The sequence below is a fragment of the Caretta caretta genome, chromosome 8, assembly GCF_965140235.1.
Source record: "Caretta caretta isolate rCarCar2 chromosome 8, rCarCar1.hap1, whole genome shotgun sequence".
NCBI lineage: Eukaryota > Metazoa > Chordata > Testudines > Cheloniidae > Caretta > Caretta caretta.
This window is the reverse complement of record NC_134213.1, coordinates 11406236-11433785: the sequence shown is the minus strand read 5'-3', so window position 1 is coordinate 11433785 and position 27550 is coordinate 11406236. Positions and strand designations below refer to the sequence as shown.

The 27550-nt window shown below is 38.8% G+C and overlaps 1 protein-coding gene across 6 annotated transcripts; it reads left to right on the top strand.

Moving 5' to 3' along the window:
- LOC125641118 (F-box/LRR-repeat protein 21) lies at nt 1-26038 on the top strand. 6 transcript variants are annotated; one of them, XM_048860587.2, is made up of 7 exons: nt 1-145; nt 6984-7079; nt 7945-8073; nt 15212-15670; nt 17467-17589; nt 20823-20994; nt 22803-26038. In XM_048860587.2, the coding sequence occupies exons 4-7, from the start codon at nt 15299-15301 to the stop codon at nt 23444-23446; spliced, it is 1311 nt and encodes a 436-aa protein (XP_048716544.1). In that variant the 5' UTR covers nt 1-145; nt 6984-7079; nt 7945-8073; nt 15212-15298; the 3' UTR covers nt 23447-26038. The 6 variants fall into 6 exon arrangements, with proteins under 6 accessions (XP_048716544.1, XP_048716539.1, XP_048716541.1 ...); XM_048860582.2 differs by having other exon boundaries at nt 6980-7079; XM_048860585.2 differs by lacking the exon at nt 1-145 and adding an exon at nt 542-795 and having other exon boundaries at nt 6980-7079.
- Nucleotides 26039-27550: the final 1512 nt, after the last annotated feature.

Here is a 27550-nt window from a genome sequence, read left to right as displayed (position 1 = left end):
AAGCTCCACCTCCCCCCCCCCCCCGAGGCACGGCAGCGGACGGTGGCTCTGCTGGCTCCCTGTTGGCCTAGAAGGTTCTGACCCCCCCCCCCCCCCCCGCACCGCTCAACTCAGTCAGCCGGCGGGGGGCATCGCGGCCGCGGCGGTGAGTGTGAGGGACCTGGGGGGTGGCCGGCAGGCGCGCCCGGGGGAATTGCTCCTGCACAATAGGGCCCTGAGAGCGGGCCGAGCGGCGGCGCGGAGGAGGAGGAGGAGCAGCAGCTCTGGGAACGGGGGATAGGCGCTGTTGTCGGGCTGCGCGGGGGCAGCCGACGGGGGGCGCTGTTGGGGCCGAGGAGGAGGCGGTGTGGACGTGAATGAGGGGTGGGCGGGGTTGGGGCCGGGAGCGACGGGGGAGGTGGCGAGGGCGGCCAAGGGGGTAAGGGCGGGGCGGGGCGGGGGGCTGAGGGTGTTGCAGGCTGTCGACGGGGGCGGGGGGATGGAGCCCTAACCCGCACCGTCAGGAGCTGCCGCAGCGAATGGCCACTGGCCTCTTAGACCTTAATTCACTCTGAGCCCCAAAGCTGCTTCTGCTCCTGACGTCCGTCCTGGCGTGTGCGCGTCTCCGGTGGTTGTTTATAAACAGCGGCCCAGCTGCTGAGGTTATTATGGTCTCCTCCCCCGTTCGGGTTGGGCTCTTTCAGACTGGTGCCCTGGGAGTGAGAGGAGATAAAAGTGAAATATCCCTGACATCTCCACTGCTGTTAAGCAAAATCTTCCATCAGACACTAAACTCATTTGGACACCTCTTCTCAGGTGAGAGACTTGGAGATCCTGGTATCTAGTAGGCAGAGGTAATATTGACATTAACTGAAAGGAACAAGTGTTTCAGTGATACTCTGTTAGGCTTGGCTGGGTTGTTGTCACCTTTCAGTTTGTAGCTGAAGCTGAACTGGGGGCTCGGTCAAAAGACTTCTCATAGTTGTTGGTCTCGGCAAATTTTTTTTTTTTTAAAAAAAGGAGAGTGTCAGGTTCAAAGGGAAGGATTTTTCTAATTTGGAGTGCACAGAATACTACTTAAAATTAGGGTGAAATGCTTCAGGAAACACTGTAGGGAGCATCTTAATTTCTGTTATTCTATAAAGAATAGGGAGAGGTGATAGGTAAAAATACTGTAGGGAGGCCTTTAAAGTGTTTCATTGAAGCACTGAATAAATTATGTAATAAGGAGATTTAAAAGAAGCAGCTTTAAGATAAAACTGAAAAAGGGGATTGCTTTTCAAACAGAAGTTTAACAGGATTTCTGAGTAACTGCTTTTTACTACTTGGAAAAACAAAAGATTAAAGTCATGGGTAAAAGTACGCAACAAATTCTATAACTTATTTTTTAAAATTATTTGGGCTAACAGATTAGAACCTTTTTGAAAGTCTGGCACCCACCTTCATATTTAAAGTAACTGTCATCACACACATTCTGACATACATACATACATTGAAGGAGGGAGGAACGACAATCAGTTGTTATGAAGAGAGCTTATCTTTTTACATTCAAATAGCATTCTGAAGTAAGTGTATTCCAGTTGTCAGTACTTAGAGGACAGAGTTTCACACAATGAAACATCTCCTGACCAGGGTGGTGTTTATCTTACAAAAATGTCAAGCTGTCTCTTTCCTCTGATATAACAGTCGTCCCATCTTAACTGGTAATTGAGTATAATTAGTTTCCTATTACTGACTTCACTCTTATTTCTTTAAGCTTTGACTTTCCCTTTATTTAGGACCTGATGCTGCTCTCAGTGAAGCCAATGGGAGCAGACACTAAGCCATTAAACTCCATTAAAGTGGTTCTCACAACAAATTTTTTGGTGGCCTCAGTGCAGCCACCGACTCTTGCTTTTTCTTAAATTTTCTTAAAATACTTTAGGAAAAACAAATGAATGTGCACATATATGTTTCCAAATCATTGTAATTGATTTATGTAGGTTTTTGGTTTTTTGCAGACTCAATAACAAAAAAATAATGTACTTGTATTTTGGTGCATCTGACCCCTGCTGCCTCCACTTGGCACCCAACCCCCAAATCACCTCTAGCTCTTGCTGCCTCTCTCAGTCCTCAAGGATCCCCCAAACCCCCATTGGCTCCCCACCATCCCCCCGGGCCCTGCTGTTCCCTCCCCCCAACGCTTCCACAGCTGTGCACCCTGTGCTTATTCTGCATCTTGACCACAGTGCCTTGGAAGACCAGCCCTGCTGAAGCCCAAAGCTTGAGCCCCATGGCTTGAGCTGGGGTTTTTATTTATAATAGTATTCAAAGCAAATACTGCTTTCTTTGGGATGTATGATCTTGGCTAAAGAGGATGGGGGGGAGGGGGGACAGCTTTCTTGTAGGTAACATTTTAGATTCCTGTAAATGAACACCTTTTTAAAATTGAATTTTCACCTATTATTCTGTCTTTGCATTCTTTCTGTGCTAATTAGGCTTGTCAGTCTTGCTTGTTTTAGTGTCTTGACTTCTCTCTGGTTTTTGTTCACAAGCACAAAACAGCTTTGTTTGCATTGCACACACCGCGGGTAATGTATTAGTTTAAAAACTTTCTATTGGAATCCTGATCATCGGGCTTGTGAGAGACATTATAAAAACACACATTAAATAGATCTGGGAGAGAGAGTTGGTTAATTAGGTTTCTCATAGTTCTCCAGGCTTTAGCTAAAGTACAGATTGCTGAGTTATTTGAAATTTATTTGCTTTAAATTCTATTTTGCAGAATAAGAATTACAGGAAACCAAATAAGAATGATTAGTTAGTATTTACAGTGTTTAAAAGAATGACACCAGCATACGATGTTAAGAATATGGGATGTTAAAACTTGTCAGGCAATAAATATAATACATTGATTAAAGATCTCTCACACTCGTATTATGTAGGCAAACTTTCTTAATTCTTTACTATTCTAGACAGATGATTTTGGTACCAGGTATGCATTTTAACTATGCATTCTTAAATACAGAATTATGTCAGTGTGTCAATTAAATTATGGACTGCCTGTGGCAGTCCAGCCAAACACTAAAGTTAGCATTTTAGAAATTTAAACCAGTTATTTAATTACTACGAATGTCAACTCATCTACCTTGCCAAAGTGATACTTGCAGCCAAGCTCTTCCAGTTTTTCCTCACACATCACTCTAACCCCCAAATACAGTATGCACATAATGATTTGAAAACTATTCTAATATCTGTGGAATTTCACCACTACTATATATTCTAAATGTCACTTCAATCAGTTGTTCAAATAAGGGGAAAAAATCTTAAACTTACAAGTCAGTTCAAAGCTTTTTCATCTTTGGAAAATTGTCAACTTTTTATCACAAAATTCCTGATTTCTAGATTGATCTCTGAAACATTCAAGGCTTCTCTCAGTTATCTTTTAGTGGGGTTAAGCAGTGTCTCGTTACACTAACGTGACCCAGCATTTATAATTTTTTGTGGCTTCAAAACTATAAATAGCTTATTAATCTTAGTTGTCTAGAAAACATGTTAAATCAAAGTTGTTGGTGAAACACAAGTGTTCATCATACGTATTTAGCTATTTACAGTTACTTTAACTTAAGTATGTACTTTCTAAGAAGCATGTAGCTTAATAGCCAAGTTGCCAGCTGAGCAAAATTACATGTTTTTTGGTCAGGGTGTTCTGTCTTGCTTTCAACTCCTATGCCAGTTGGATGTTTCAAATCTTTGCCACTAGCCTGGGTCACTTTTTGACCTGCCCACATAACTTCACCAAGAAGAGGAACCAGCCTTCAACACCTTCAACACCTATCAGAAACTGTATAAAACCAGCCTGGTTTTGTTCAGCAATTCTCTCCTTCAGAATAAAAAAAATCCTGACAAAGAACATGAATTTTTCCCAAGTGACAATTTGCATTTTTGTTTCTCAACTGTTTACCATTCAGTCCTGGAATCAAGAACTTCAAGGAAAGTTTATTAATCTTTAGGTGCAGTTATCTTATGCCATCAAGTTTGTGTAAGACATGTTAGACCTCACCAGTTTGTGCAAAACCTCTTGGGACATAATGGGTTGCAAGAGACATTTTATCAAGGCAATCATTGAACAGCTGCCCGTTATTTTAGTTCCAGTCAGCAACATACTTCTCCAGACTCTTTCCCTCTCTCTTGTGGTGTAACCTTTGGCCAACCTTGCATAGCTCTTTGTTCTTTTCCAATTTGCAGTTTCTGTCACCACTCCTAGATGCCTAAAGAAATGTCTGTTTGAAGCTAGAGTATCTTTACGTAAAGTCTCTTCACATTCCTTGTTTTCTGTACTTGTTTAGTAGTTCATCATGCAGCAGTATAAAGTTATTTGCTTGATCAAACACCAATAGGATGTAAGTTAAACAATAAGGCAAAGCAGCTGTCTATACACTGTACAAATACTTGGTTATTCCCTACAGTTCAGTGACAAGATTGGTAGGATCACTTCTTATGTTAAGCTTTATGTGCAACTGCTAGTTATACCGTCGGACAGACCTTATGGTTATTTAGCTCTTATAACATTTGGTTAGATTTATCTTAAACTTTCACTTCACATTGGCTTCTCCGCATAAGTGGAGTACCTTTTTAATAAAAAACAAATACCTTGTTATACCTTTGTTAATTATTAGTCATATTTATTATCACATTTCTTTTTAAACTAGATGGCATTGTCTGCACTATGTGCAATATTTTTGTTTTAATTACATTAAGGAAATTTCTTTATACTGCAGGAGTTTGCTTCTTTTCTGAAAGCCTTCGGTAACTTTAAATTTTCTGAGTGGTAGCCGTGTTAGTCTGTATCAGCAAAAAGAACAAGGAGAACTTGTGGCACCTTAGAGACTAACTAATTTATTTGGTCATAAGCTTTCATGAGCTAAGACCCACTTCACCAGATGCCTGGAGTGGAAAATACAGTAGGCACACGTATGCACACACCGTGAAAAGATGGGAGTTGCCATACCAACTCTAACGAGACAGATCAATTAAAGTTGTTTTGTTAGAGTTGGTATGGCAACTCCCATCTTTTCATGTTGTGTGTGTATCTTCCTACTGTATTTTCCACTCCAGGCATCTGATGAAATGGGTGTTAGCCCACAAAAGCTTATGCCCAAATAAATTTGTTAGTCTCTAAGGTGCCACAAGTACTTCTCGTTCTTTACATTTTCTGTATGTCTTCCAAAATTTTAATCAATACTGTCATATACAAACACAAACCATTATTAGATTAAATGTAATTGCTTGATTTACTGTATAAATCTGTATTATGAACTTCTGATATTTCAATAAAAGGAAAAGGTAAGAGAAATCTACTTCATTACAAATTATAGTTTGTGGTTAGCTTAAGTCTCCAACTGTTGTATAGTTACCCAGTCTGATTCTTTGTGAAACACAGAAGCACCTGTTTGATTTACTGTATAAATCTATACTGGGACCGTCTAAGCATATTCAGAAAAGGAAAAGTAAGAGGAACGTATTTAACCGTGAATTGTAAATTATGATGATCTTAAATAACTAGCTGTTATAGTTACCCCAACCTAAATCTTAATGAAACACAGAAGCATCTCCTACTTTTTGGCATGTTCAGATTCATAAGTGTGCTATTGGTCAAAGTTATAATAAACAAACCACCAAAGATGATATTGGAAAGCTGTGGCATTTGAGATAATTAAGTAGAAGGTGACTGCAAATAGCATTCTTGCCTTAGACCAGGGGTGAGCAAACTTTTTGGCCTGAGGGCGACATGGGGGTTGCAAAACTGTACGGAGGGCCAGGTAGGGAAGGCTGTGCCTCCCCAAACAGCCTGGCCTCTGCCCCCATCTGCTTCCTCCCACTTCCCACCCCCTAACTCCTCACCCATCCAATCCCCCCGCTCCTTGTTCCCTGACCACCCCCTGCTCCTTGACAAGGCCCCCAGGATTCCCATGCCTATCCAACCACCCCCTGTCCCCTGACTGCCCCCTGGGACCCTCTGCCCCTTATCCAACCTCCCCGCCCCCATACCATGCCGCTTAGACCAGCATGACTGGCTTATTGGAAAACCTGGGAGGTGGGCAGGCACAAGCGCACTGTCCGCACAGTGGCGTAACTGCAGGGGCGGGGGACAGCAGGGGAGTGGCCGGGGACTAGCCTCCCTGGGCAAGAGCTCAAGGGCCGCGCAGGACGGTCCTGCGGTTCCTAGTTTGCCCACCTCTGCCTTAGACTATAGTTTCTCAAATTGAACAATGATGGAAGAAATACCAAAGTGCTGAAAATAGGACAGATGGGATGAGTGAGCCTTCTCTTAGTATTTTCCAGAAATACCAAAAAGTACTGAAGTAGCATATTAATATCCACTCTATGCTCTCACAAAAATAACCTTACTGATCTGATTATGGGAAAGAGATTCTTAATGCTGTTTTAAAACAGATGAAATTGATCCAGAGAGCTCCTTATATAGTATCATAACGTGATAAAGGAAATAAATCTTTGACACAGAAAAAACAAGGAAAAGCCTATATAGTTGCTCTTTAAGTATTAATGTCATCTAAAGTCACAGAAAACACTAAGTATATTAATTTGGGTAGTGATTTTTTTTTTTTTTTTTTTTTAGTTCAGTGCTCACGGCAACACATGACTAGTAGCATTGGATCAGTAGAGCAATTGTTTAAACTCCTTCATATAATTTGCCCAATACACTTACTCTTAACTTGTAACACTCATCTTTCAATTTCATGCTTATCTTCAGCAAAGACTACCAATTCTGTCTGTAGTATTTGCAGTATGGAAAAACATCTACATGACATTGGGCTGACACAACCAAACTTGTTTTTGCTATGCTGAGGGATGCTAAATTTCTCTGTATAAACGTCTGTGGGGAAGGTGAAGGCTAATGAGATGACTGTAGGTCCTTATTAACTCACTCATTCTTATACTGGATGGAATCTCAGCGTTAATTTTTAAACTTAAACTTTTTTGTCGCATTTTTATCTAGTCAGGAAGTGAAAGCAGACAGATGCTGGTGAATGCCCCATGGCCGCGGCTACCACAGTTCATTTGTCCACTACCCACCATAACTTGGAAGCTTTCTTTAGGTAAGAAAATTGTCTCAGACTGTCCTATACAACTTTCAAAATTGGTCTTTTATATCTAATTGTGTTGGTTCTATAACTTTAGTTGTAAAATATCTGTGCATGTTGTATGTCACATTTGCTTTGTTTTCAGTTGTGGTCTTATGCATAGTATTTTTGTGTAATTACTAATATATTATTTACTGTCAGTTTTCTTATATACTGTAATAATTGATAACATTCTTGCAGAAAGGTGGTGCAGGTGCAGAACAACCAACAGTGATCAAGGATACAGTCAACTTAAAAACAAAACAAAACAAACTTTTGTTAGGAACATCCGTGTAACAGTGGGATGTACAAGTAATACAAGATTACTATAACGGAGAGACACTGAAGTTAAAAAAAAAAAAAAATCTCTGGATGCTGTCTACAGATTCTGTCCTGTGTTTTGGTTGCTTAACATCGGGCAAGTACAGCTCCCCAGCTCTTAGATTCTCTTGTGTGAGCTGAGCAGCACCTTTTTTCCTGCCCACACATGGAAGCTTGTGTATCCCTTTACAGACTTGTTTGGTTGAGGGGAATGATATAGTTGTGGTGGTGGTTTAATAATATGGTATTGATTGTGTAACTTCAATCCCTATAGTTGTGCAACTAATGCTAACTGGGTGCATTCTGAAGGTATAAAGTGGCACAAGGTTAGAGCCATGCACCTTGGAGATCACTGTTCTGTTACAAAACTGTTTGCTGAGCGAACATTTTGAGACTAGCTTCTTCAGTAGTGCTCTTCGTTTAATTAAAATACTTTTAGAATTCTTAAAGAATTCTTAAAGTCCCTCATGAGTTTCCCAGACTTTGCGGGTCAGTTTGTCTTTGGTCGATGACTTCACAGGTCAGTTCATCTTCTGGGACCCCTCCCTGCCTTCTGGTTTCATACATACAGGATGACTCAGCAATGGGATGGATGTTCAAACACCTGAAAGGTGCTGATGTTAGACAGGAACTTCCACATTCTTTGGAGGTATGTGTGCATGTGCACCTCTGATTCAAGGCTACCTTGATTGTATCACGTGAAAATTAGACTGTAGTTAACTTCAGTTGTAGAGAATATATTGTAAACTATTTTTAAGAAATAGCTGTATATGTGACATACATCTTATTTTAGATTTTAGTTAATGCCAGAATGGAACAGAAGGTTCTGTGAACACCTATGTATAAAAGGAAAATTAAAAAAAAATCTACATTTATAGTGATTGTCCATGATCTATAAGCAATAAACTTTTTTTTTCATATTGTGGTTCTAAATTTGGTATCACGTAACATTGTGATGCAACTTTGCAAGAGTTTTAAAGTATTATAGAAGTATATAGAATACCAACACTATATCAGACTCAAAAATAGCTAAGCTAAAATAATATGATAGTTAATGTAATAATTACCATATTTTGTGCTTATGGCTGACAACCTGCAGTCTGCATTTCATGTACCATATATATTCAGCATTTACAAGATACTACTTATACCACTCTTTGGCCTCACCCTCGCATATGGGGTGTGGTCACACTCTTGCAGTCTCATGATTCCCAACTGCCCAAACAATCCTTGGGGACCAATGGCAGCAGCCGCAGTTTACAGCAAGCCTCTGCGCACTATCTCCTCATCTATACTGAGTGCCAAGTATCTGCTTCTGAGCAACTGACCCTTTATGTTTAGAGAAAGGGTATCCACAGTTTTCATAGTTGTATCATTTAGATGATTTAGAGTCATAGGAATAGAATTAAAATTTTAGCAGTGTGTACTAGTTTGTGAAATTTTGAAGTGGATAATATGTTGCATGCAAAAAGATGCAATAAAACATAATATTGTAAGGGCAAGCACTCAAAATTTGGAAATGCTAGGATTAAGGTTGCCAATGTAACCTTAATTTGGCCCCCTTATGTGATCGTTGTAATGCATATGTGCAACATTTTTTCCATATGTGCTGATGGCAGAGGAATGGTGAGACTCTCTCTGGAGAGGCGTCTTTTGGGCACAGACTCTTCTTCCCATTTACCCCCAGCCATGACCCCTTCTGCCCTGTCTCTTCGCCAGTCATGGTTCCTAGTCCCATTCTCCTTACCTAGCAAGCCCCAGTTTCCACTCCTGAGGCTTCTTATCCCAGTCTTAGTCTAGCCAGGCCTAGTCTCACCCCTCTGAACTTCCAGTCCCAGATCCCCCCAGCCTCCATTCATCACGCACCACCTATGTTCCCTATCCCCATGGTCTCTTTCCCAAGGCTCCTCATCTAGTATGTGTCATGTCTCCCTTCTCCAGGCTCCTTGCCCACCCAGTCATTGTCTCTCCAATGCTTTTTTGGATTTTGGTCTCCCCGCACACTGGCGCTCATCCAGTCACAATCTAGCCCACCTAATTTGGCTGTTGTCCTTCTGCATTCAAATTGAGATCTCCTCTTCCATCCTTCCTGGGCCCAGCAATGATGTCGTTGAGAGCACAGGAGACCAACTCTCAGTTCTGCTGTCCAGCCTGGCCTGCAGCAATCTTGTGCAACAATTTCAAGGAAAGTCCTGCTCAGCTCCAAGCTGGGGCATGCAATCAAAATCTTAAGGACATTTAGCTGTGAAGCTCTAGCAAGTCTCTTCTGAGCTTGTGTAAGATGTAGTGTGTCAAAGGTTTATAACTTGGCCAATTTTGGGCAGATTTTCGCGGAAATAATGAGGCACATCCTTGAAATAAAAGACTCCCCCTGCCAAATGAAAGTCCCTCATGCAAAGCATGTGGTTGCTAATCAAAGAAGATGGTGCCAGAAATTAACATGGGAAAGCATGTTTTCCCTATACCTTATTCTTAGAAATAGCTGAGCTACTTTGGCTGATGGAATTTTTTTCAAAAAATTCAGCCGGAGGAAGACCTCTGGCATGGAAAATTTCATCCCAGGCAGTTTAAAGTTGTCAAAGTTACAAGGAACCAAAAACAGGGTCTATAATGGGAAGCTACCAACTCTGCCTGTAATATCAGAATACTAACTTTAATGTTCTACTGCAGATCCATTTAGTGATTCTCTGAACAGTTGTTAAATTGGTCAGTTAGATGACTATCTGACAAAATGGTCTGAAAAGTGAAGCAACACATTAAGTGTATATTAACATAAGCTAGTGTGCTGCTCTTCTTTAAATTAGTAAAAATCAAATTCTTGATTAGATTTGAAACACTCTTTTCATTTAGATCAGAAAAACTTACTATTTAGTCAGTTAAAAAGACAAAACTTCAGTTATTAAATCTCCCAATTTATTGTGACTTTAGTCACAATTTCTTTTTTTAACGTGGTTTTCATCTCCTTATTGCTGTGTGAAGACTACACAACAGGAAACAAGTACAGTGAAACTGCTAATACAAAGAGCAGAATTCTTTTCTCATCTTTCTGTTATAGTAGTCAGAAAAAATAGCTGTATGAGACTGTTCTTGGACCTAATTACCTTTCAAACTTGTAATACTTGTAGTATGAAGAGTGGGTGGGTGGGTGGGTGAGAATACTTCTGAATTACTCATTCAAAGTTTCTGAGGAGTTCCTTAACTTTCTGTGTATTGTCTCATATTCTTTGTTTTTTGCCATATAAATATGATCATAGTTCACCATAATCTTTAAAGTGGATTTACTGCTTCTGAAAGCCGCTGGAATAATTTCCCTGGGGATTGAAGTCCTCTATCTACAAAACAGACAGCAGTGATGCTGGTCATAGTGAGGTATCTCTTCATAGAACTAGTTAGAATGCTGTCTTTCCCACTGGTATTCCCTTGCATTGAACATACCTACTTCTGGTTCTTCAAAGTGGTGTGAACCTTCAGTCTTGTTCAGCTCCTTACTAACCCTGGAAAATCAGGTAGCATCAGTTGTGGAAAATGTCATCTTTCAGTTTTCTAGAAAACTGTCTTTTCCTCTCAGAATATGGATCACTGCAGCCAGATCTTTAGTTTTTTCATAGTCTAGATTCCAGAAACTAATTCTAATACTAAATATGAAAGCTTTGCAGGCACACTATATTGGGGAGAATACAGCTACCCATCTCCTCAGTGGACTAGGATACCATAAACACACCATTTCTGTGTCATAGTCTTTGTTTGCTCCCAGTCTGCTTCTGTTGCCAATTTAAAGTCATATTCTTAATCTTCAGAGCCCTCAGTGTAGCAGGAACTGCCTATAACATTGACCATGTGTCCATCTAAGATCCTTCCTTTTTGATGAAGCTCCATCAAATCTAAAGCCTTCATGTTCATTCTGTCTCTGGCCTCTTTTAATGTAGCTAACAAGGATGCCAGTTATGATGTGGGCATGTGATCTTCTAAGATTTAGACCTGACTGCCAACTCATTTAGGCCTATACTGTTAGTCCACTTTCCTCAGAGATTGGGGGTACATGCAAAATTTTACTCCCTTCCCCCTGCTTGGCAACATGAAGCTGCAGCTCTAGTGCAGCTGGGAATTTAGGCATCCAACTCCTATTGGCTTGCCCCAGCTACCATTTGTGCCTTTGAAAATCTCCCTCTTTATCTCCAAACCATAGAGATATTAGAGAGATATAAGACAGTAATATCAGAAACCTGGAAGTTCCTGAAAAGGTGAAAGTACATCGGTATTTCAGATGTGGTTGGATGTTTGGGAGAGGTACTGGCTTTAATTTTGAAACACCCTTAATATATAGAAGGTGCTTACTGGGATAAGAGTTACCTTCCATATTTTAATTGATAAAAAAAACTTCTTATAAAGTTCATGGACTAAAAGGACAAGGAAGGGGTTTGTTGTAGTTGTGTTGGTCCCAGGATATTAGGCAGACAAGGTGGGTGAGGTAATATCTTTTATTCGATCGATTTATGTTGTGCAGTAAAAGCTTGTCTCTCTCTCGCCAACAGAAGGTATTACCTCACCCTGTCTTTGTAAGAAAGGGATTTTGGTTTTTTCAGATATTGTCCTAAAACAAGCAAAAAGTTAGGCTTTTCATCATTGAGATTAATTGTCTCAGGTTTCTATAGTACCCGGTATACTGCAAAATGTTGGGTGAGAATTGTTTAGTTTTCATAGACATTCTGTTTGTAGAGAAGTAAGAGTTGACATTCAATCGTATGCTTTATCTGTGGCATACTGATAAACCCTCTAGAGATTGTATTAATGACTTCTTGGATTAACATGCTTTGGTTGTATTCTGTTTAATTTACACACTCCTATGTGTATCTTAAACTGTAATATGTACTGAAGTCTGGTCCATAGAGTTCAACATAGCCTTGAATAGTTCCATTTTCATGAGAAAGTGGGGAATTGAACTCCCTCTAATTCCAAAGATGCATCAAGGCTGATAGTTTACATTTCTTGACTCCTGTGTGGTCAGATTAAATTATTTAATGAGTTTTGCTTGACTTGTGAGTGCTTTATCTGTTTAGTGTCTAGAACTAGTTTTGGAAACTGACAAAATGCCATAATATCTTCAAGAATTGGTTAGCACTGGAAAAAAACCAAGAAAGTGGGAAGGTCCCTTTAAAGGAATTTGAAATGGGACATAATCTGTGCATGACACTTCCATTTCATGTTCATGCTGTCATAGTTTGGTTCTTAAGTATACCTAGCCACAATATGTATATGGCCTTTATGCAGTTACCTATTGTGAAAATGTAAAATGCAAACAAATCACAATTAAATAGGTCCTTTTAGACCAACCTAATTTCTTTTTTGTGGTTAATTTTTTATTTTATTTTACAAAAAGATTGTATAGGCTTCTGAATATGGCACTCATCACAGGGTTTCCAATAGAATTATGCACTTTTACATTTTGTCAAAGTGCGAGACTAGACAGTACAAAACTACAAAGACATAACAAATTAGGGTAAGTTTTATGGTAGGCAAATAGGAGACCTTTTTCATTGCTAACAAAACTAATTTGTGTTTGGATCATATGCTGTAGCAATTTAGATTTAAACCCATAAACAGGCACAAATGTATTGTTGCCTTATGTATGCTGCCCTGTGATTGTGGAATTCGTAACAGCAAGCCTCTAACATAAGGTGTATCCTTTCTGAAAGCTCACTACCCATAACAAATGAGTCAGTAGTATCTTTCTTTTTAGAGTTCTAAAAGCAACCCTGAAACCATGAAGTTATGCACATGCCTAAGATGAATTATCACTTGATTGTTTTTTCTTTGGCTGTTATCCTCATTCCTTGCTGCCCAACTAAATTTAACCTTGCAACAAATTTACAAGCTGATGTCTTTTTGTGAAGTATAGAGTACATTTTTTGTGTGCTATAAAAGGAGGGGATTGCAACACTTTGTTGCTTTTTTAGGCCAAACTCATTGCATACACCAAGAGCTGCTTGCATTTCTCTGCTCTTTTCCATAAGCACTCTGTTTGCTACTCTCCAACCCTCTCTATTTAAGGAACTACTACAACCCCCCCTCGGCTTCTCCTCCCATGCCAGGGTCCCCAGTCTCCCTCGAGCCCCAGGGATTCTATTTGCCCTCCATTTCAGGGTCCCTCATTCTACCAGCCCACGTGGTCTCTGCATGCCCATTCCTCCCTCCCTTTATGCTATGGGCTCTGTTCCCACCATTATTTATCATCTTTTTATCTGAAAGATAGGACATTCGGTGTATTGCCATAAAATTATATTGGGAGGATGAGAAGAGATGATACAAGGGGTATTGTTATGCTGGAAGGTGTTAGTGGGTTCCATAACCAGTTCTTTAATTGATAGACGACAGTTATATAGAGGGGTTTGAAGCTGTGGCTGTTCAGTACAGATGGTGTTGTGTACCCCAAATTAAGAGAGTTCTGACAGTTGATACCTAACATTCCTGAAAATTCTGGAATTGATCTGATGCAGCACTTAAGTTACCATATTAAAGACAAGGAAATGCCATCCAGTTTTATGTAAGGTCTCACAAGCTTGGTCAAGAATAAACTAGTTTCTTTGTGAAGTTACAGCGTGCTGAAGTAGGTTCCTTACACTGTAGGGGCAAGTGTCAGATAAATGTCTGTAACCTAGATAAACGTTGCAAATGTGTAAAATAAACTCTAGATTTTTTGTTTATTTTTTTCATCTTTCATCTTTTATGCACTATACCTTGTCCCCACTTCAAAAAAAGTGAAGTATTTCAAAAGCATTGAAGTTCTAGGTTATGTGATTCAAAAACTCTTCTGTGGGTTCATCCACTTTGTTTGATCAGTGTGTCTTGCCTTGCTTTTATGTGCAATAATATTTTGTGTCTTTGCCTTTTTCTAAAAAGGAACATGGGTGAAAGTAGGTATTCAGAAGTTCATTGAATTAGATTTACCTGGACAAGCTGTTAGGCAGTGTGGGGGTGATTCTTCCTCAGACTTCACAATTCAGTGGCACTTAATTTTCCTGTGTAGACAAGCCTTAATCCAGATGAACTAAAGTGAATTTAAAGTGGATTGATTGGTCCACATTAAATCCTGTCTTGACACTTACACAGAGTTAAAGTGATCTTAACTTGGTTTAGCTTAATTCACTGAATTAGTCATTTTAATGCTAAACACTATGTGGACACTCTTACTCAATGCGGTTTAACTAATCCACTTTAAATTCACACCTTTAATCAATCTGGATTAATTTTTGCTAAATCTCTATGTAGACAAGCCCTATTTTGCCATATTGGCTAAAAGAATTAGACAAAAAGACAAATAAGACAAAAAGTGGCATGGCATTTCACAGGTCCATCACTTTGGGAAAAAGTATGCATTGACAGTGTATCTTAAACTGTAACAAAGACAAATATGCTCTTAGAAATTACTAATGGACCCGCTAGTTCGAGCCTACTTACTTAAACCTAGTAGCAAATCCCATATTTTTATTTGCAGTGGAAACTTATGCGTATAGTTAACTTTTTTTTTATTTTATATATATATTTTTATTTTTTAGAAGGCAGTTGGTGGTATGCTTACATGAAATACTGGCAGATGAAACTGTCCTTGGGTAGCTCATCTGGACCTAGGAAATTTGGTTTCATTAATTACATTACAGAGCATACCTTATGTATGGAAATGAGACTCTTACTACTGTGTGTACATTGTATCAAGTGCAGAGACATTTTGTATGATAAGGTTTGATAACATGTCTGTTTTTGTTTTACTGATCTTCTGTACTTTTTTTTAGAGATCTATTGTACTTGAAAACGTACAGAAAGCTTTGTACCTTCATTACATCACACCACTCTAGTACCTGAAATTGTTTGCTCTCAAAATGAAGAGAATCAGGCGGACTGTTAAAACTGAGAACTCAGTTCTCCAAGCACCACAAAGATCAAAAAAGCAGAAAACATTTTTCTATGGATCAGCATTTGGCAAGTCTCATCTGCAAACCTTGATGGACTGGGGAACCCTGCCACTCCATGTAGTTTTACATATTTTTCAGTTCTTGCCTTTAGTAGATAGAGCACGGGCATCTTCTGTTTGCCGAAGGTGGAATGAAGTTTTTCATATTCCTGACCTGTGGAGGAAGTTTGAATTTGAGCTTAACCAACCAGCTACTTCTTATTTAAAGTCTACTCACCCCGATCTGATTCAGCAAATTATCAAGAGACATGCTGATGATCTGCAGTATGTCAGCTTCAAGGTAAAGATAGGAGTGGAGGCTTGTTTTGTCATTTTACAGGACGGTGGTGTTTGGATGTCTGTAAATTGTATTGCATCTCCATCCAAAAACTTCTTCTTTTTTTAAGGATAAATTGGTATGACTATTTTATTGAATGCATGGAAAGTTATATTCAAAGATGTTTCCAGCAATTTTTTTTCAAAAGGAAGCACTTGCTAAAATTATGTACTTCCTGTACATGCACAGTATCTAGTTCACATGATTTTCATAGCCTGTTGTATTTAATTTAGCGTACTATTTTAAAAAATTTATTTTGCACAACATTGTAGTAAATTTGACTTTAAATAGTAGCTATTTTACCTTTTGTATTTAAAAATTACAAGACCAGTATTGTTAGTGGAAGTATTCTGTAAGACTAGGATTGACATCCTATCCACAGTTTTTCTTATAGTGGCACTAAACTAAGTTCTCTACCGACTAATTCTCAGCTTCTGGGAGGGAAGTAGTATTTTCTACCTCTTAGACATAGCAATTTAAAGCAGAGAGGTAAAGAAAATGTAATCAAAATAGTATATCTAACTACATATGTTAAAGGATATATCAAAACTTTTTATATGCTGCACATGAATATTGAGAAATGTTAATATCCAAGAAAGAGCACAGTAATGTTTACACACACAAGTGTTAAGTTCATGTTTAGAGTACCACCTTAACGTAGTCCTCCCTTTATTCAGGTGTTAGACCATATTAATGTAGCTTGTCTTGGAGATACACCACTCAAAGTATAGCAATTACGTAGATAGAATCTACGCTGGAAGACCGTCTTAATTACATGTGGGGACTATAATGTTGTAATCAGGTCCCCTTACATGGGTGAATTTCTAGTGTAAAATAGCCCTAAGTTTGTGAACACCACAGAGGGGGAGTTGATGTGAGTCAGGTTTAAACTCAGAAGTTTCTTTCTCCTAACACTGTCATTAGTAATTTTGTTTTTTAGTTGCCTTCAGAGTTCTTCTGATGCAGTTCTGTAGCAGTCCATGGTTAACATTTTAATCAGTTACTTTAAGTACATGTAGCTACTTCACGTAGTACAACTGATTTGCTTCTTAATATGTCATCTGCATAGTGATCTAGATAACAATATGTAGCTCATATCTTAAAGCTCTTGACAAAGGAGGTAGGTATCACCCCCATTTTACAGATGTGGAAACTGAAATACAGATGTAAAGAGGCTTGTCCAAGGTCTTCCAGCAGACAGTGGCAGAGTCATGAATAGAACCCAGGTCTCCAAGTTTCACTAGGCTACACTGCGTGTAATGTGGGCCACTTTGCTGGATTACTTTTATTTATCCTGTTTTTAGACCAGAATAAACCCCAAAAGTCTGACAGTTGATAATTATGAAGGAGGAGGCATCAGCTATGGAATTATGCTATACATTAACCTGCAATTCAGTACTAGTCATGCGTCCAAATTGTTGATAAAGAAATGCAGAGATGAGGCAAATCAAAGATAGATGGATAACCTTAAGATGTCTGGTGTTATCAGGACTGTCAGAACAGGGTTTATCTGATAATCACACAGTGTAATAAGTATTGTAGGCAAGTACTTTCCATGACTCTTTGCTGCCTTCAAATTATTAACCGCTTAATAAGTTTCACATTCCTTTCTTGGAGCAAATAAAAGTTGGTATAGTGCAATCTACTAGTTAAAAAAAACTGGTGCTACTCTATTTTGGATATTAAATATATTTTATCATGCTGTTGACTTTCTAGGAAGCAATACAAAATGACTTCAGGGTTTTCAAATTGTCTTTTAGGTTGATAGTAGTACTGAGTCTGCAGAAGCTGCCTGTGACATCCTTTCTCAATTGGTGAATTGTTCTATCAAGACATTAGGTTTGATTTCAACAGCAAAACCAAGTTTTATGAACGTCTCCAAGGTAATGTCCTATGGACTCACAAATTTTACCTTGATAGTGTAACAAATCATTTAATATCTAAGCATGTTAAACTATATAGATATTATTATTGAATTAAAAAGAAAAGTAATTTTTACAAACCCAACACTTTAACATTAAAGTACCCAAATGCACAAAGTTCTATTTCTTGCCATATATTTCTCTAAACACTCATTTTCATGTTTGTATTTTAAAGTATGACCTACATTTGACAACACTCCGTTCTTAGAGAACTTTTTGCCCCACTGATACTGGCTTCTATAAAACTAGTAACTATATATCCACAACTCTAGGACATGTGGCCTTGATTATGGCCCTAGTTGGGAATGTATGTAAGCATTTGCTTATGTCCTATTGATTGAATGAGTCTTAAGACTGTGCTGAAGCATGGTTATTAATCCAGACTTGGAACATCTGGGAAGCAAATGCATGGCTCAAGACTAGGGCTGTCGATAAATCACACTTAACTCATGCGATTAATTCAAAAAAATTAATCGTGATTTAAAAAATTAATAATGATTATGATATCACACGGTTAAACAATATAATACCAATTTAAATTTATTAAATATTTTTGGATGTTTTTCTACATTTTCAAGTATATCGATTTCAATTACAACACAGCATAAAAAGTGTACAGTGCTCACTTTATATTTTTTATTACAAATATTTGCACTGTAAAAATGATAAATAGTATTTTTCAGTTCACCTTATACAAGTACTGTAGTGCAATCTCTTTATCATGAAAGTGCTCCTTACATATGTATTTTTTTTGTTACATAACTTCACTCAAAAACAAAACAATGTAAAACTTTAGAGCCTACAAGTCCAGTCAGTCCTACTTCTTTTTCAGCGAATCGCAAAGAGAAACAAGTTTGTTTACATTTACAGGAGATAATGCTGCCCACTTAATTACAATGTCACCTGAAAGTGAGAACAGGCGTTCGCATGGCACTGTTGTAGCTGGCTTCACAAGATATTTACGTGTCAGATGTGCTAAAGATTCATATGCCTCTTCATACTTCGGCCATTGTTCCAGAGAACATGCTTCCATGCTGATAACACTCGTTTAAAAAAAAATGCGTTAATTAAATTTATGACTGAACTCCTTGGGGGAGAATTGTATGTCTCCTGCTCCGTTTTACCCACGTTCTGCCGTATATTTTGTTATAGCAGTCTCGGATGATGACCCAGCACATGTTGTTCGTTTTTAAGAACACTTTCACTGCAAATTAGAAATTTCACATTGGTATCTTCTTTGCATTTTGTCAAAAGATAGCTACAACACTCAATCCAGGATTTAAGAATCTAAAGTGCCTTCCAAAATCTGAGAGGGGTGAGATGTGAAGCATGCTTTCAGAAGTCTTAAAAGAGCAATAATCTGGTGCAAAAAACTACAGAACCCAAACCACCAAAAAAGAAAATCAACCTTCTGCTGGTGGCATCTGACTCAGATGATGAAAATAAACATGCATAGGTCCACACTGCTTTGGATCGTTATCGAGCAGAACCTGTCATCAGCATGGACGCATGGTCTCTGGAATGGTGCTTGAAGCATCAAGGGACATATGATAGGCGGCCGGTGGAGCCCCACTCTGGGGAGGCTAGCCCCAGCTCTGCCCCTTCCACCCAGAGCCACGAGATTCCCTGCGTGCCCCCTGCCCGGAGGAACCCCAGGCTAGCTGTAGCCCGGAGTGTGTCTTCCCCCACCCCCCACCCCCGGCTAGAGGAACCCCAGGCTAGCCGCAGCCCAGAGCTCCCCCTTACCTCCCCCTGCCCAGAGGAGCCCAGGCCAGGCGGGCTGAATCCCCAAGCGAAGCCTCCCCCCGTCTGGAGGAGCTCGGGCTGGCTGCAGTCATGCCTCACCTTCCCTCCTCGGACCCAACCCACCCATGACCCAGGGGAAAAGTATCTGTAGAAGACACTTCTTGATATGCCCCATGCGTATTCCGGGGTGGCTGGGGAGGTGGTATGTGCCTCCTCTGCCACCCTGGAACCTGCATGGGATATAATAAAGCAAAAACCCTGCTGCCAAACTGTGCAACCGGGGGTCCAGTGGCTGTGACCGCGCTGTGGGAGGCAGAGCTTCCCATGGCCTATTATACCTGCCGCCCACGGACATACGAATCTTTAGCGCATCTGGCATGTAAATACCTTGTGACGCCAGCTACAGCAGTGCCGTGCAAACACCTGTTCTCACTTTCAGGTGACATTATAAACAAAAAGCAGCCTTATCTTCTGCAAATGTAAATAAACTTGTTTGTCTGAGTGATTGGCTGAACAAAGAATAGGGTTAATTGGACTTTGTTTTATTTTTGAATGCAGGTTTTTTTGTATATAATTCTACATTTGTAAGTTCGACTTTTGTGATAGAGATCGCACAACAGTACTTGTATTAGGTGAATTGAAAAATACTTTTTCTTTTTTTTACAGTGCAAAGATTTGTAATAAATAAAGTGAGCACTGTCGACTTTGTATTCTGTGTTGTAATTGAAATCAAAATACTTTAAAATGTAGAAAACATCAAAAAATATTTAAATAAATGGTATTCTGTTATTGTTTAACAGCGCAATTAATCATGATTAAACTTTTTAATCGCTTGACAGCCCTATTCAAGATTCCAAAATTGTAGTGGTATGAATCAGATCTCCAGAAGTGAGGTGCTACAGTACTTAATTTTACATATGTAAGTATATCGTTTCCTTTTTCTCTCTCAATGAACTAGGGCACAATTATCACTCCATCAGATGTTAGTCCTGAGAGGTCTCGGTTCAGTTTCTTGATGAAAAATTTTTTTTTCTTAATTTGGTATTTTTACTTACTGGTATTCTGTAGCTACTTCAAGCTCTTCATTGTATGCACTTTCTTTTCTTTGAAAAGAGGGGAAATGGGGAAAAGCGCAGAACTGTTTGTGTTCACTGTAAGCATTAAAATAACCCCTAGTTTGAGAGTAAGTACTATATTCTTTATTACATAACTTAGGGGATTGATTAAATAAGAATTTATAATTATATTATAAATTATATAAATTATAAATATTATAAATATAAATTTATAATTTATAATAGAATAATTATTTTACCCCTTCGGCCCATGTAACACACAACAAGTGGCTCTACCTTGAGGCAAAGGTTCAATCAACTATGCTATGGATATAATAACATTAAATGTCCACTGAAGGATAACTTCCACCCCCCCTCACTTTCTCTGAACAGGCTCATTTTGCTTCAGCACTGACAGTAGTTTTTGTAAACTCCAAGTCATTATCATCCATCAAAATTGATGACACACCAGTTGATGATCCATCTTTGAAGGTTCTTGTTGCTAACAATAGCGATACTCTAAAACTGCTAAAAATGAGCAGCTGTCCTCATGTGTCACCTGCTGGTGAGTAGTAAATCTGTTTAAAAAGAAAGTAGTAATGCAATAGTTACTGTTGGGATGCATTTCTGTTAACCTTTTTTCAGGTACTTAACATTTGGAATAAATTATTCTTCCACTTAAAATCTTTCATGCAAATTCTCAGTTCAGAGGTGGTACTTAAACCTTCCACTTAGCTATTCTCAGTTGTCTAGAGCGTGGGAAAATGTCCTCTTTAATGTTAAGCATTTTTGGAGTAATCAAAGTGAAAGGAAAGCATCAGAATAGTATTGATATACCTTTCATATGACTCTAAATATTTCTGGTTTTATTCCTGTTTCTGGGATTCGTCCGTGCTGTTTCAGTCATTCTAATGCTTTGTTTTACTTCTGTAAAGAATCAAATTTTAGATTTAAAAAAAAAAAAAATTTAAACCTTCCATGCACTTAGCCCAACATGAAGGCAAGTACTTGTTTATATATAGTACTGTCTCTTTCTGTAACATAAGTATAAAGGACAAGACCCTTGCTGTGTGAAGAAATTTTGCTTGAAATAATGGAGTTGTAAGTATTTAAATTCATGAATTGCTCATAGTGTGCACAGTATTTTCTAAACTAGTCAACTTGTGTTCCATAATATACTCAAGATAACATGAGCATGTACAGTACCTGTATCTCTGTTCATTGAAAAACCATACCTTTATGTGGCTTAGTTGTTTAAAATCAAGTAATGCCGTGCAAAAGAAGTTTTAATACAAATTTGTGATGGGAAATTAGATAACATTGAATTTCCTGAATTATGTAAGGTATTATTATAAATGTTATGCATTTATGTATGGTCATTATAACTTTATCAATGACAAACTCTGCATATTCTGAGTCTAAAAACATCTTAAAGTGATTTAAAGAAGTTTAGGAGTACTTGTGGCACTTTAGAGACTAACACATTTATTTGAGCATAAGCTTTCGTGGGCAACAGGCCACTTCATCGGATGCATCCGATGTTCTTTTTGTGGGTACAGACTAACACTGCTGCTACTCTGAAACCTGTCATTAAAGAAGTTTGTGAGGCTCTGTTTTTCTCAACATAAATATTAAATGAGTTCAGTTGTGTACTGAGGCTTTTGAATGCCAGCTCAGCTGCAGTTTGCACAACTAAAAATCAAACTGCATTTTTAAATATCATTACTAGTTAAAGCTTCTGTGGACCAAATTGTTCCCTTAGTGACAGATGTGCAACTGGTTGTCTTCAGATTATGCCTCAGTAATACTCGTCCCTATTCATTGCATTCAGTGGCTTTTTACAAGTATGACTGAATTAAATTTAGTAAGCAGTTCTGTTGGTATACAAATAGGCTAAAATTCAGTTCACTCTCTTACAGATGTAGGAGCATTCTAGGGCTAACAGGAGTAAAAAAGCAGTAGGGGGGAAATAATCACTAAAATAAGCAGATATGAACACGCAAAAGAAGCAGAACTGCAGAGTAGGAAGATTCCATATTTAGCCATTTTTCACAGTAGAGCTTCATTTTATATTTTACACTAACTTTTTAAATGAAGAGATTTGTTTGACAGCATTTAGGGGTGCCATCAAATATGAACTATTGTAAAGCTGACTGCTTTGAACTTCCTCCCAACCTATAAAAACAATCCTTTCTATTATCATTGCTTTTCTGGAAATATTAGACATTGTTCTGGGATATGGGTATACTAAAAAAAACCCACATGGTTTTGTAGTTTGAATAAAATGTTTTAATTTAAGCTAAGTATACAAATATATATTGTAGTTTATAAAAGAAATATATGCAATTTATGTATTTCGTTTTTTTGTCTTAGGAATTCTTTGTGTTGCCGACCAGTGTCATGGCCTTAGGGAACTGGCTTTGAATTATTACATACTAAGTGATGAACTGCTGCTGGCTCTCTCTAGTGAGAAACATGTTAATCTTGAACATCTTCGCATAGATGTTGTGAGTGAAAATCCTGGACAAATTGAATTTCATACTATTAAAAAGCAAAGTTGGGATGCACTTGTTAAGCACTCCCCCAAAGTCAATATTGTGATGTACTTCTTTTTATATGAAGAGGAATTTGATGCATTTTTCAGAGAAGAAACTCCTGTTACGCACCTTTACTTTGGTCGTGCAGTAAGCAAAGCCATGTTAGGTCGTATTGGAATGAACTGTCCGAGGTTGATTGAATTGGTGGTATGTGCTAATGGACTTCAGCCACTGGATGATGAACTCATTTGCATTGCTGAACGCTGTAAGAACCTAACAGCGATGGGCCTTGGTGAATGTGAGGTTACCTGCAGAGGTTTTATTGAGTTTGTAAAGATGTGTGGAGGGAGGCTCACCCAGCTTTCTATTATGGAGGAGGTACTAATTCCAGATAATGATTACAACCTGGATCAAATTCATTCAGAAGTCTCGAAACACCTTGGAAGAATGTGGTTCCCTGATATGATGCCTACCTGGTAAACTAGCTATAGAAAGTATTACTATATGGTTAAAACTGGTTAGATCAAGATGTTGCTTACTATGCAAATAAGAAATTATAAAATAAAGCATCAAAACTTAATTTTAAATTTCTCAAGTTTAATAAACTGCATATAGGCTAAAGCGAAGTGCTTGAGTGACAGTGTTACATTAAATTAGAAAATAGAAGCTCGTATAGTTAACAATAGATACATTGAAAGGATGTCTGTGGGTTAGAGATGTTTCTTCCTCCAATTAAATTAAGCATATTCATTTGGCCTCTGTTAAATTAAATTGTTCCATTAAACACACTTAGTACAAAGTTTTTTAAGGTGTTCTGTGATGTTAGTCTTTCTGATGTGGTTAAAGGGAGTCTGAAGCTAGCCTGCTTGATAGGGAGTTAAATGGAACTTTCAGGTAAACTATTATTTGCAGTGTTTATCCACTTGTTCATCAAAAAATTATTAGTGAACATGCAGAACAAATACTTTGTATCATAATAGCAATCTGAAATAGTGTAGCTAATTAAATCTGTTTTAATGTGCTTGTATACATGTGTTTCAATATTGTGGCAAATTAAGGACTTATGCCGCAATAAAGAAATTTTTTTATTTTAACTCTGTACTCAATTTTTACTTTATCAGTAAGTTATACCATAAAGATAGTGTTGTATAATTCATTGTTTCTCTTCCTATGTACTGACTTACCTGTACAGGAAAAAAACAAACCTTGTTAAAATTGATGTACCTAATTCATGATGTTTCAGTTCTTGGCTAAGCAGTGAAGCACTTTGGTAACTGTATATAGGAAATAGTAGCTCTTTCATTTGATAAAGTGTATACTTTTATCTTTAAGACCAGTTTTTTATCTTAAATACTAAACTGTCAGGATTCTGTCCCATGCTCCCTTCACAAAGGGTCTATTAAGATGTCCCGAAATGGTCACGGTTCTATTCCTCTTCCTGGTGTAGGGATTGCTATGATATCTCAGCAACACCAGCACAGAAGTATGCTGGTAGGGAGGAGAGTGTGATTGGGGTGTACCACCTGGATCCAGTTCTTACCCCACCTGGCATAAAATTGAAAGCTTAGAGCAACGCAAGGCTTTTCTAATGCTAGGGGCCAAACTGGCCCCATTAAGCCCTGGGAATTGGGGAGCCTCAGCTGTGCCTCACAGAACTCTGCCATAACCACTAAGTCCTCCTATAGTGAGTGTCGGGGGCTGATCCTGTTTTCATTAAGGCCTTGGCTACACTTGCACATTATACCGCCATAAAGCCGCCCAGAGTGCTCTAACTCACTCCCTGTCCGCACTGGCAAGGCACGTAGAGCGCTCTGACTCCCTCGCTAGTGTCCTCACCTCCCCAAGAGGGATACGGTTTGCTGCGTATTGGGTGAGATGCTACAACGTCAGTGTGAACGAGGAGTTAAGGTACAGCGCCCTGATTGCACTCCGGAAGTGTCCCATAATCCCATTAACTGAAGTGGCCTCTCTTGTCTTTGTTCTGAACTCCGGCAGGAATGTGGAAGTGGCCCTTGCAAAGCTCCGTTTTGGAGTGCCAGCTGCTTATCAGCTCTGAGGAAAAAAAACCAAACAGCTAATGTTTGCTTTGAGTGAGTGAGAGAGAGGCGGGGGAGGGAGAGGGATCTGTACTTACAAGACAGTGTGCTGACACACTCTCAGCACCCCAAAAACCCACTCTCTCCCCCCACATACACACAACACACTCCACGCCACCCCCTTCCCCTTTGAAAAGCACACTGCAGCCACTTGAACGTGGGGATAGCTGTCCATAATGTACCACTTCCAGTGCAGCTGCAAATGTGGCCCCCCCAGTGCGCTTTCACCTGTCACTGTGGACAGACTGCAGCACTTTCCCTACTGCGCTGTATGAGGCTGGTTTAACCCAAAGCGCTTTACATCTGCAAGTGTAGCCAAGCCCTAAGTTGCAACCTAAATGAATGTCCTGCCTGTGTAAGGACTGCAGGATTGACTTGTTGCATATCCACACTAAAGAATCCTGTGGTGAAGGCGATCTTTCTTTTACTTGAAATGGGGTAAATGTTGTTAGTACAAAGCAGATCATGTGTTTGTTTTTTGTGATCCACTTTTATACACTAATGTAAATTGTAGTGCATTGTACCATAGTTTGTCTAGCTACCTGCTTGTAGCAGCAAATCAGAGATGTGTGCATTTGGTTGATCTGTATTAGGTTTGTCACATCAAAGTAAAAGCCAAGTAGAGTTACTTCCTTCGTTAATCTAATTTCTCTGCTGTACAAATAATTTTGGGTTAGGTGTTGGCTAACTCCTCCATTCCTTCAAACAGAATGGTTTGAACAGTTATACACAACATAAAATAAGAGCTAATTGGGATAAAACACACTAAATGTATTTGAATTGATCAATAGTGAGTTTTTACAAACTATACAAGACAAATATTGTAGTAGAGACTGTGTAATATCACTTGTTAACTAAGCAGTTCGTAAGTGGTAAATTAATAATCTAAATTAGTTCCAAATATTATTTTAATGAAGGTTTTTGTAATTTTTGTTTAAACTGTAAATTTAATAAACTGATCTAATTTGCCCACTGATTTTGAAAAATTTTCTATTGGTTTTAATGAAAGTAGTTAAAGGGCAACATTTTAGAATAAGTGACAGGTGAAGGTAAACATACATAGGAGTACAAATGGAAGGGAATCGGGGGGGTTAATAGTAAGGGAAGACTGTGTTTCTCTGTTAGTTATAACTGCATTATTAGCTGAAATGTCAATCTGGGTACATTCTCATCCTTAAAATTAACAACATTTTTTATTTTCCTCGTCTGCCATAGTTGTTCGGGGACTGGAAAGAGCTGACTTTCTCTCACTGTGGGGTTTTAGTCACCCTGTGCTTCCTCCTTTACTTACAGTACTGCAGCTGGGAGTGCCTCAAATCCTGAAACTGAAAAAAAATATATATTAAAATGGAGCTTGCTCAAGGTTGAACCTTTTGTTAATAATGTTATTTTATGCAGCATAGAAGCACTTACAATAGCAGTAAATATTAATGCAAGTGAATGAGTTACTTGTATATTTTTAAGTATTTTCATAACTCTCGTCCACTACCCCTCCACCAAAAAAGTAACTGAAATACCTCAAGACTTTGCTTTTCCCTAAAACTAAACATGAAACCTTGTTTCAACTCTAAACTGCTCTAATAAAGCGGTTTGTAATTATTGCTGTTTTGAACTCTGATTTCAAGGGTGTGTAACATGACTGCTTTTAACCCCACTGGCCTCAATCTGTCAGTGGGTTAGATCACATGTTTTTAATTAAAGATTCACAAACTGGTTAAACAGACCTCAGATTTGTCTCCCCCAAAAGAGCTGTTTTATGTACCTATATCTTTTTTAACAAGGGACTTTTATCTTTTGAATTTCCCAGCAATCCAATGAAATAATAGTCTCAAATGTTTAAAAAAACTGCCCATGCTTGGTTACATCATAAGGAAGCAGGCATACTCCTGTGGATATCGGAATAGTATGGTGGACCTGAGTTCTGTCTCTGGTGCGCTCACTGACTTGATGTCACCTTGAGCTAATGACTACCATTGTAGGGGTATGTCTACCCAGCAAAGAAAAGCCTACAGCTGGCACTTGCCAGCTGACTTGGGCTCACGGGGCTCAAGCTGTGGGGCTGTTTCATTGCTGTGTAGATTCCGGGCTGGAGCCCGGGCTCTGGGACCCTCCAAACTCAAAGAGTGCTAGAGCCTGGGCCTGAGCCCACGCCCGGAAGTCTACATACCAGTGAAACCACCATGAGCCCAGGCTGGCTGGTATGGGCCAGCTGTGGGCTTTTCTTAGCTGTGTAGACATACCCTGGACTGCAGTTTCCCTATTTGTGAAATGAGGATAGTGCAACTGCAGAGAAGGAACAAGTGCTTTTAGATCTGTGAATGAAAAGTATCAAAACAAGTGTTAGGAGACTTTCTCTGATCTTCCCAAATCTTAATAAATTCAAGAGAGGATTGTACCTTCTCTCCAGCAGGAAGAAAAGAGAAAAAAAGTCAGTTTTGACTGAAGCTACTTGCAGTTTGGAATAGTAAGAGAACACATCTGTAATGAA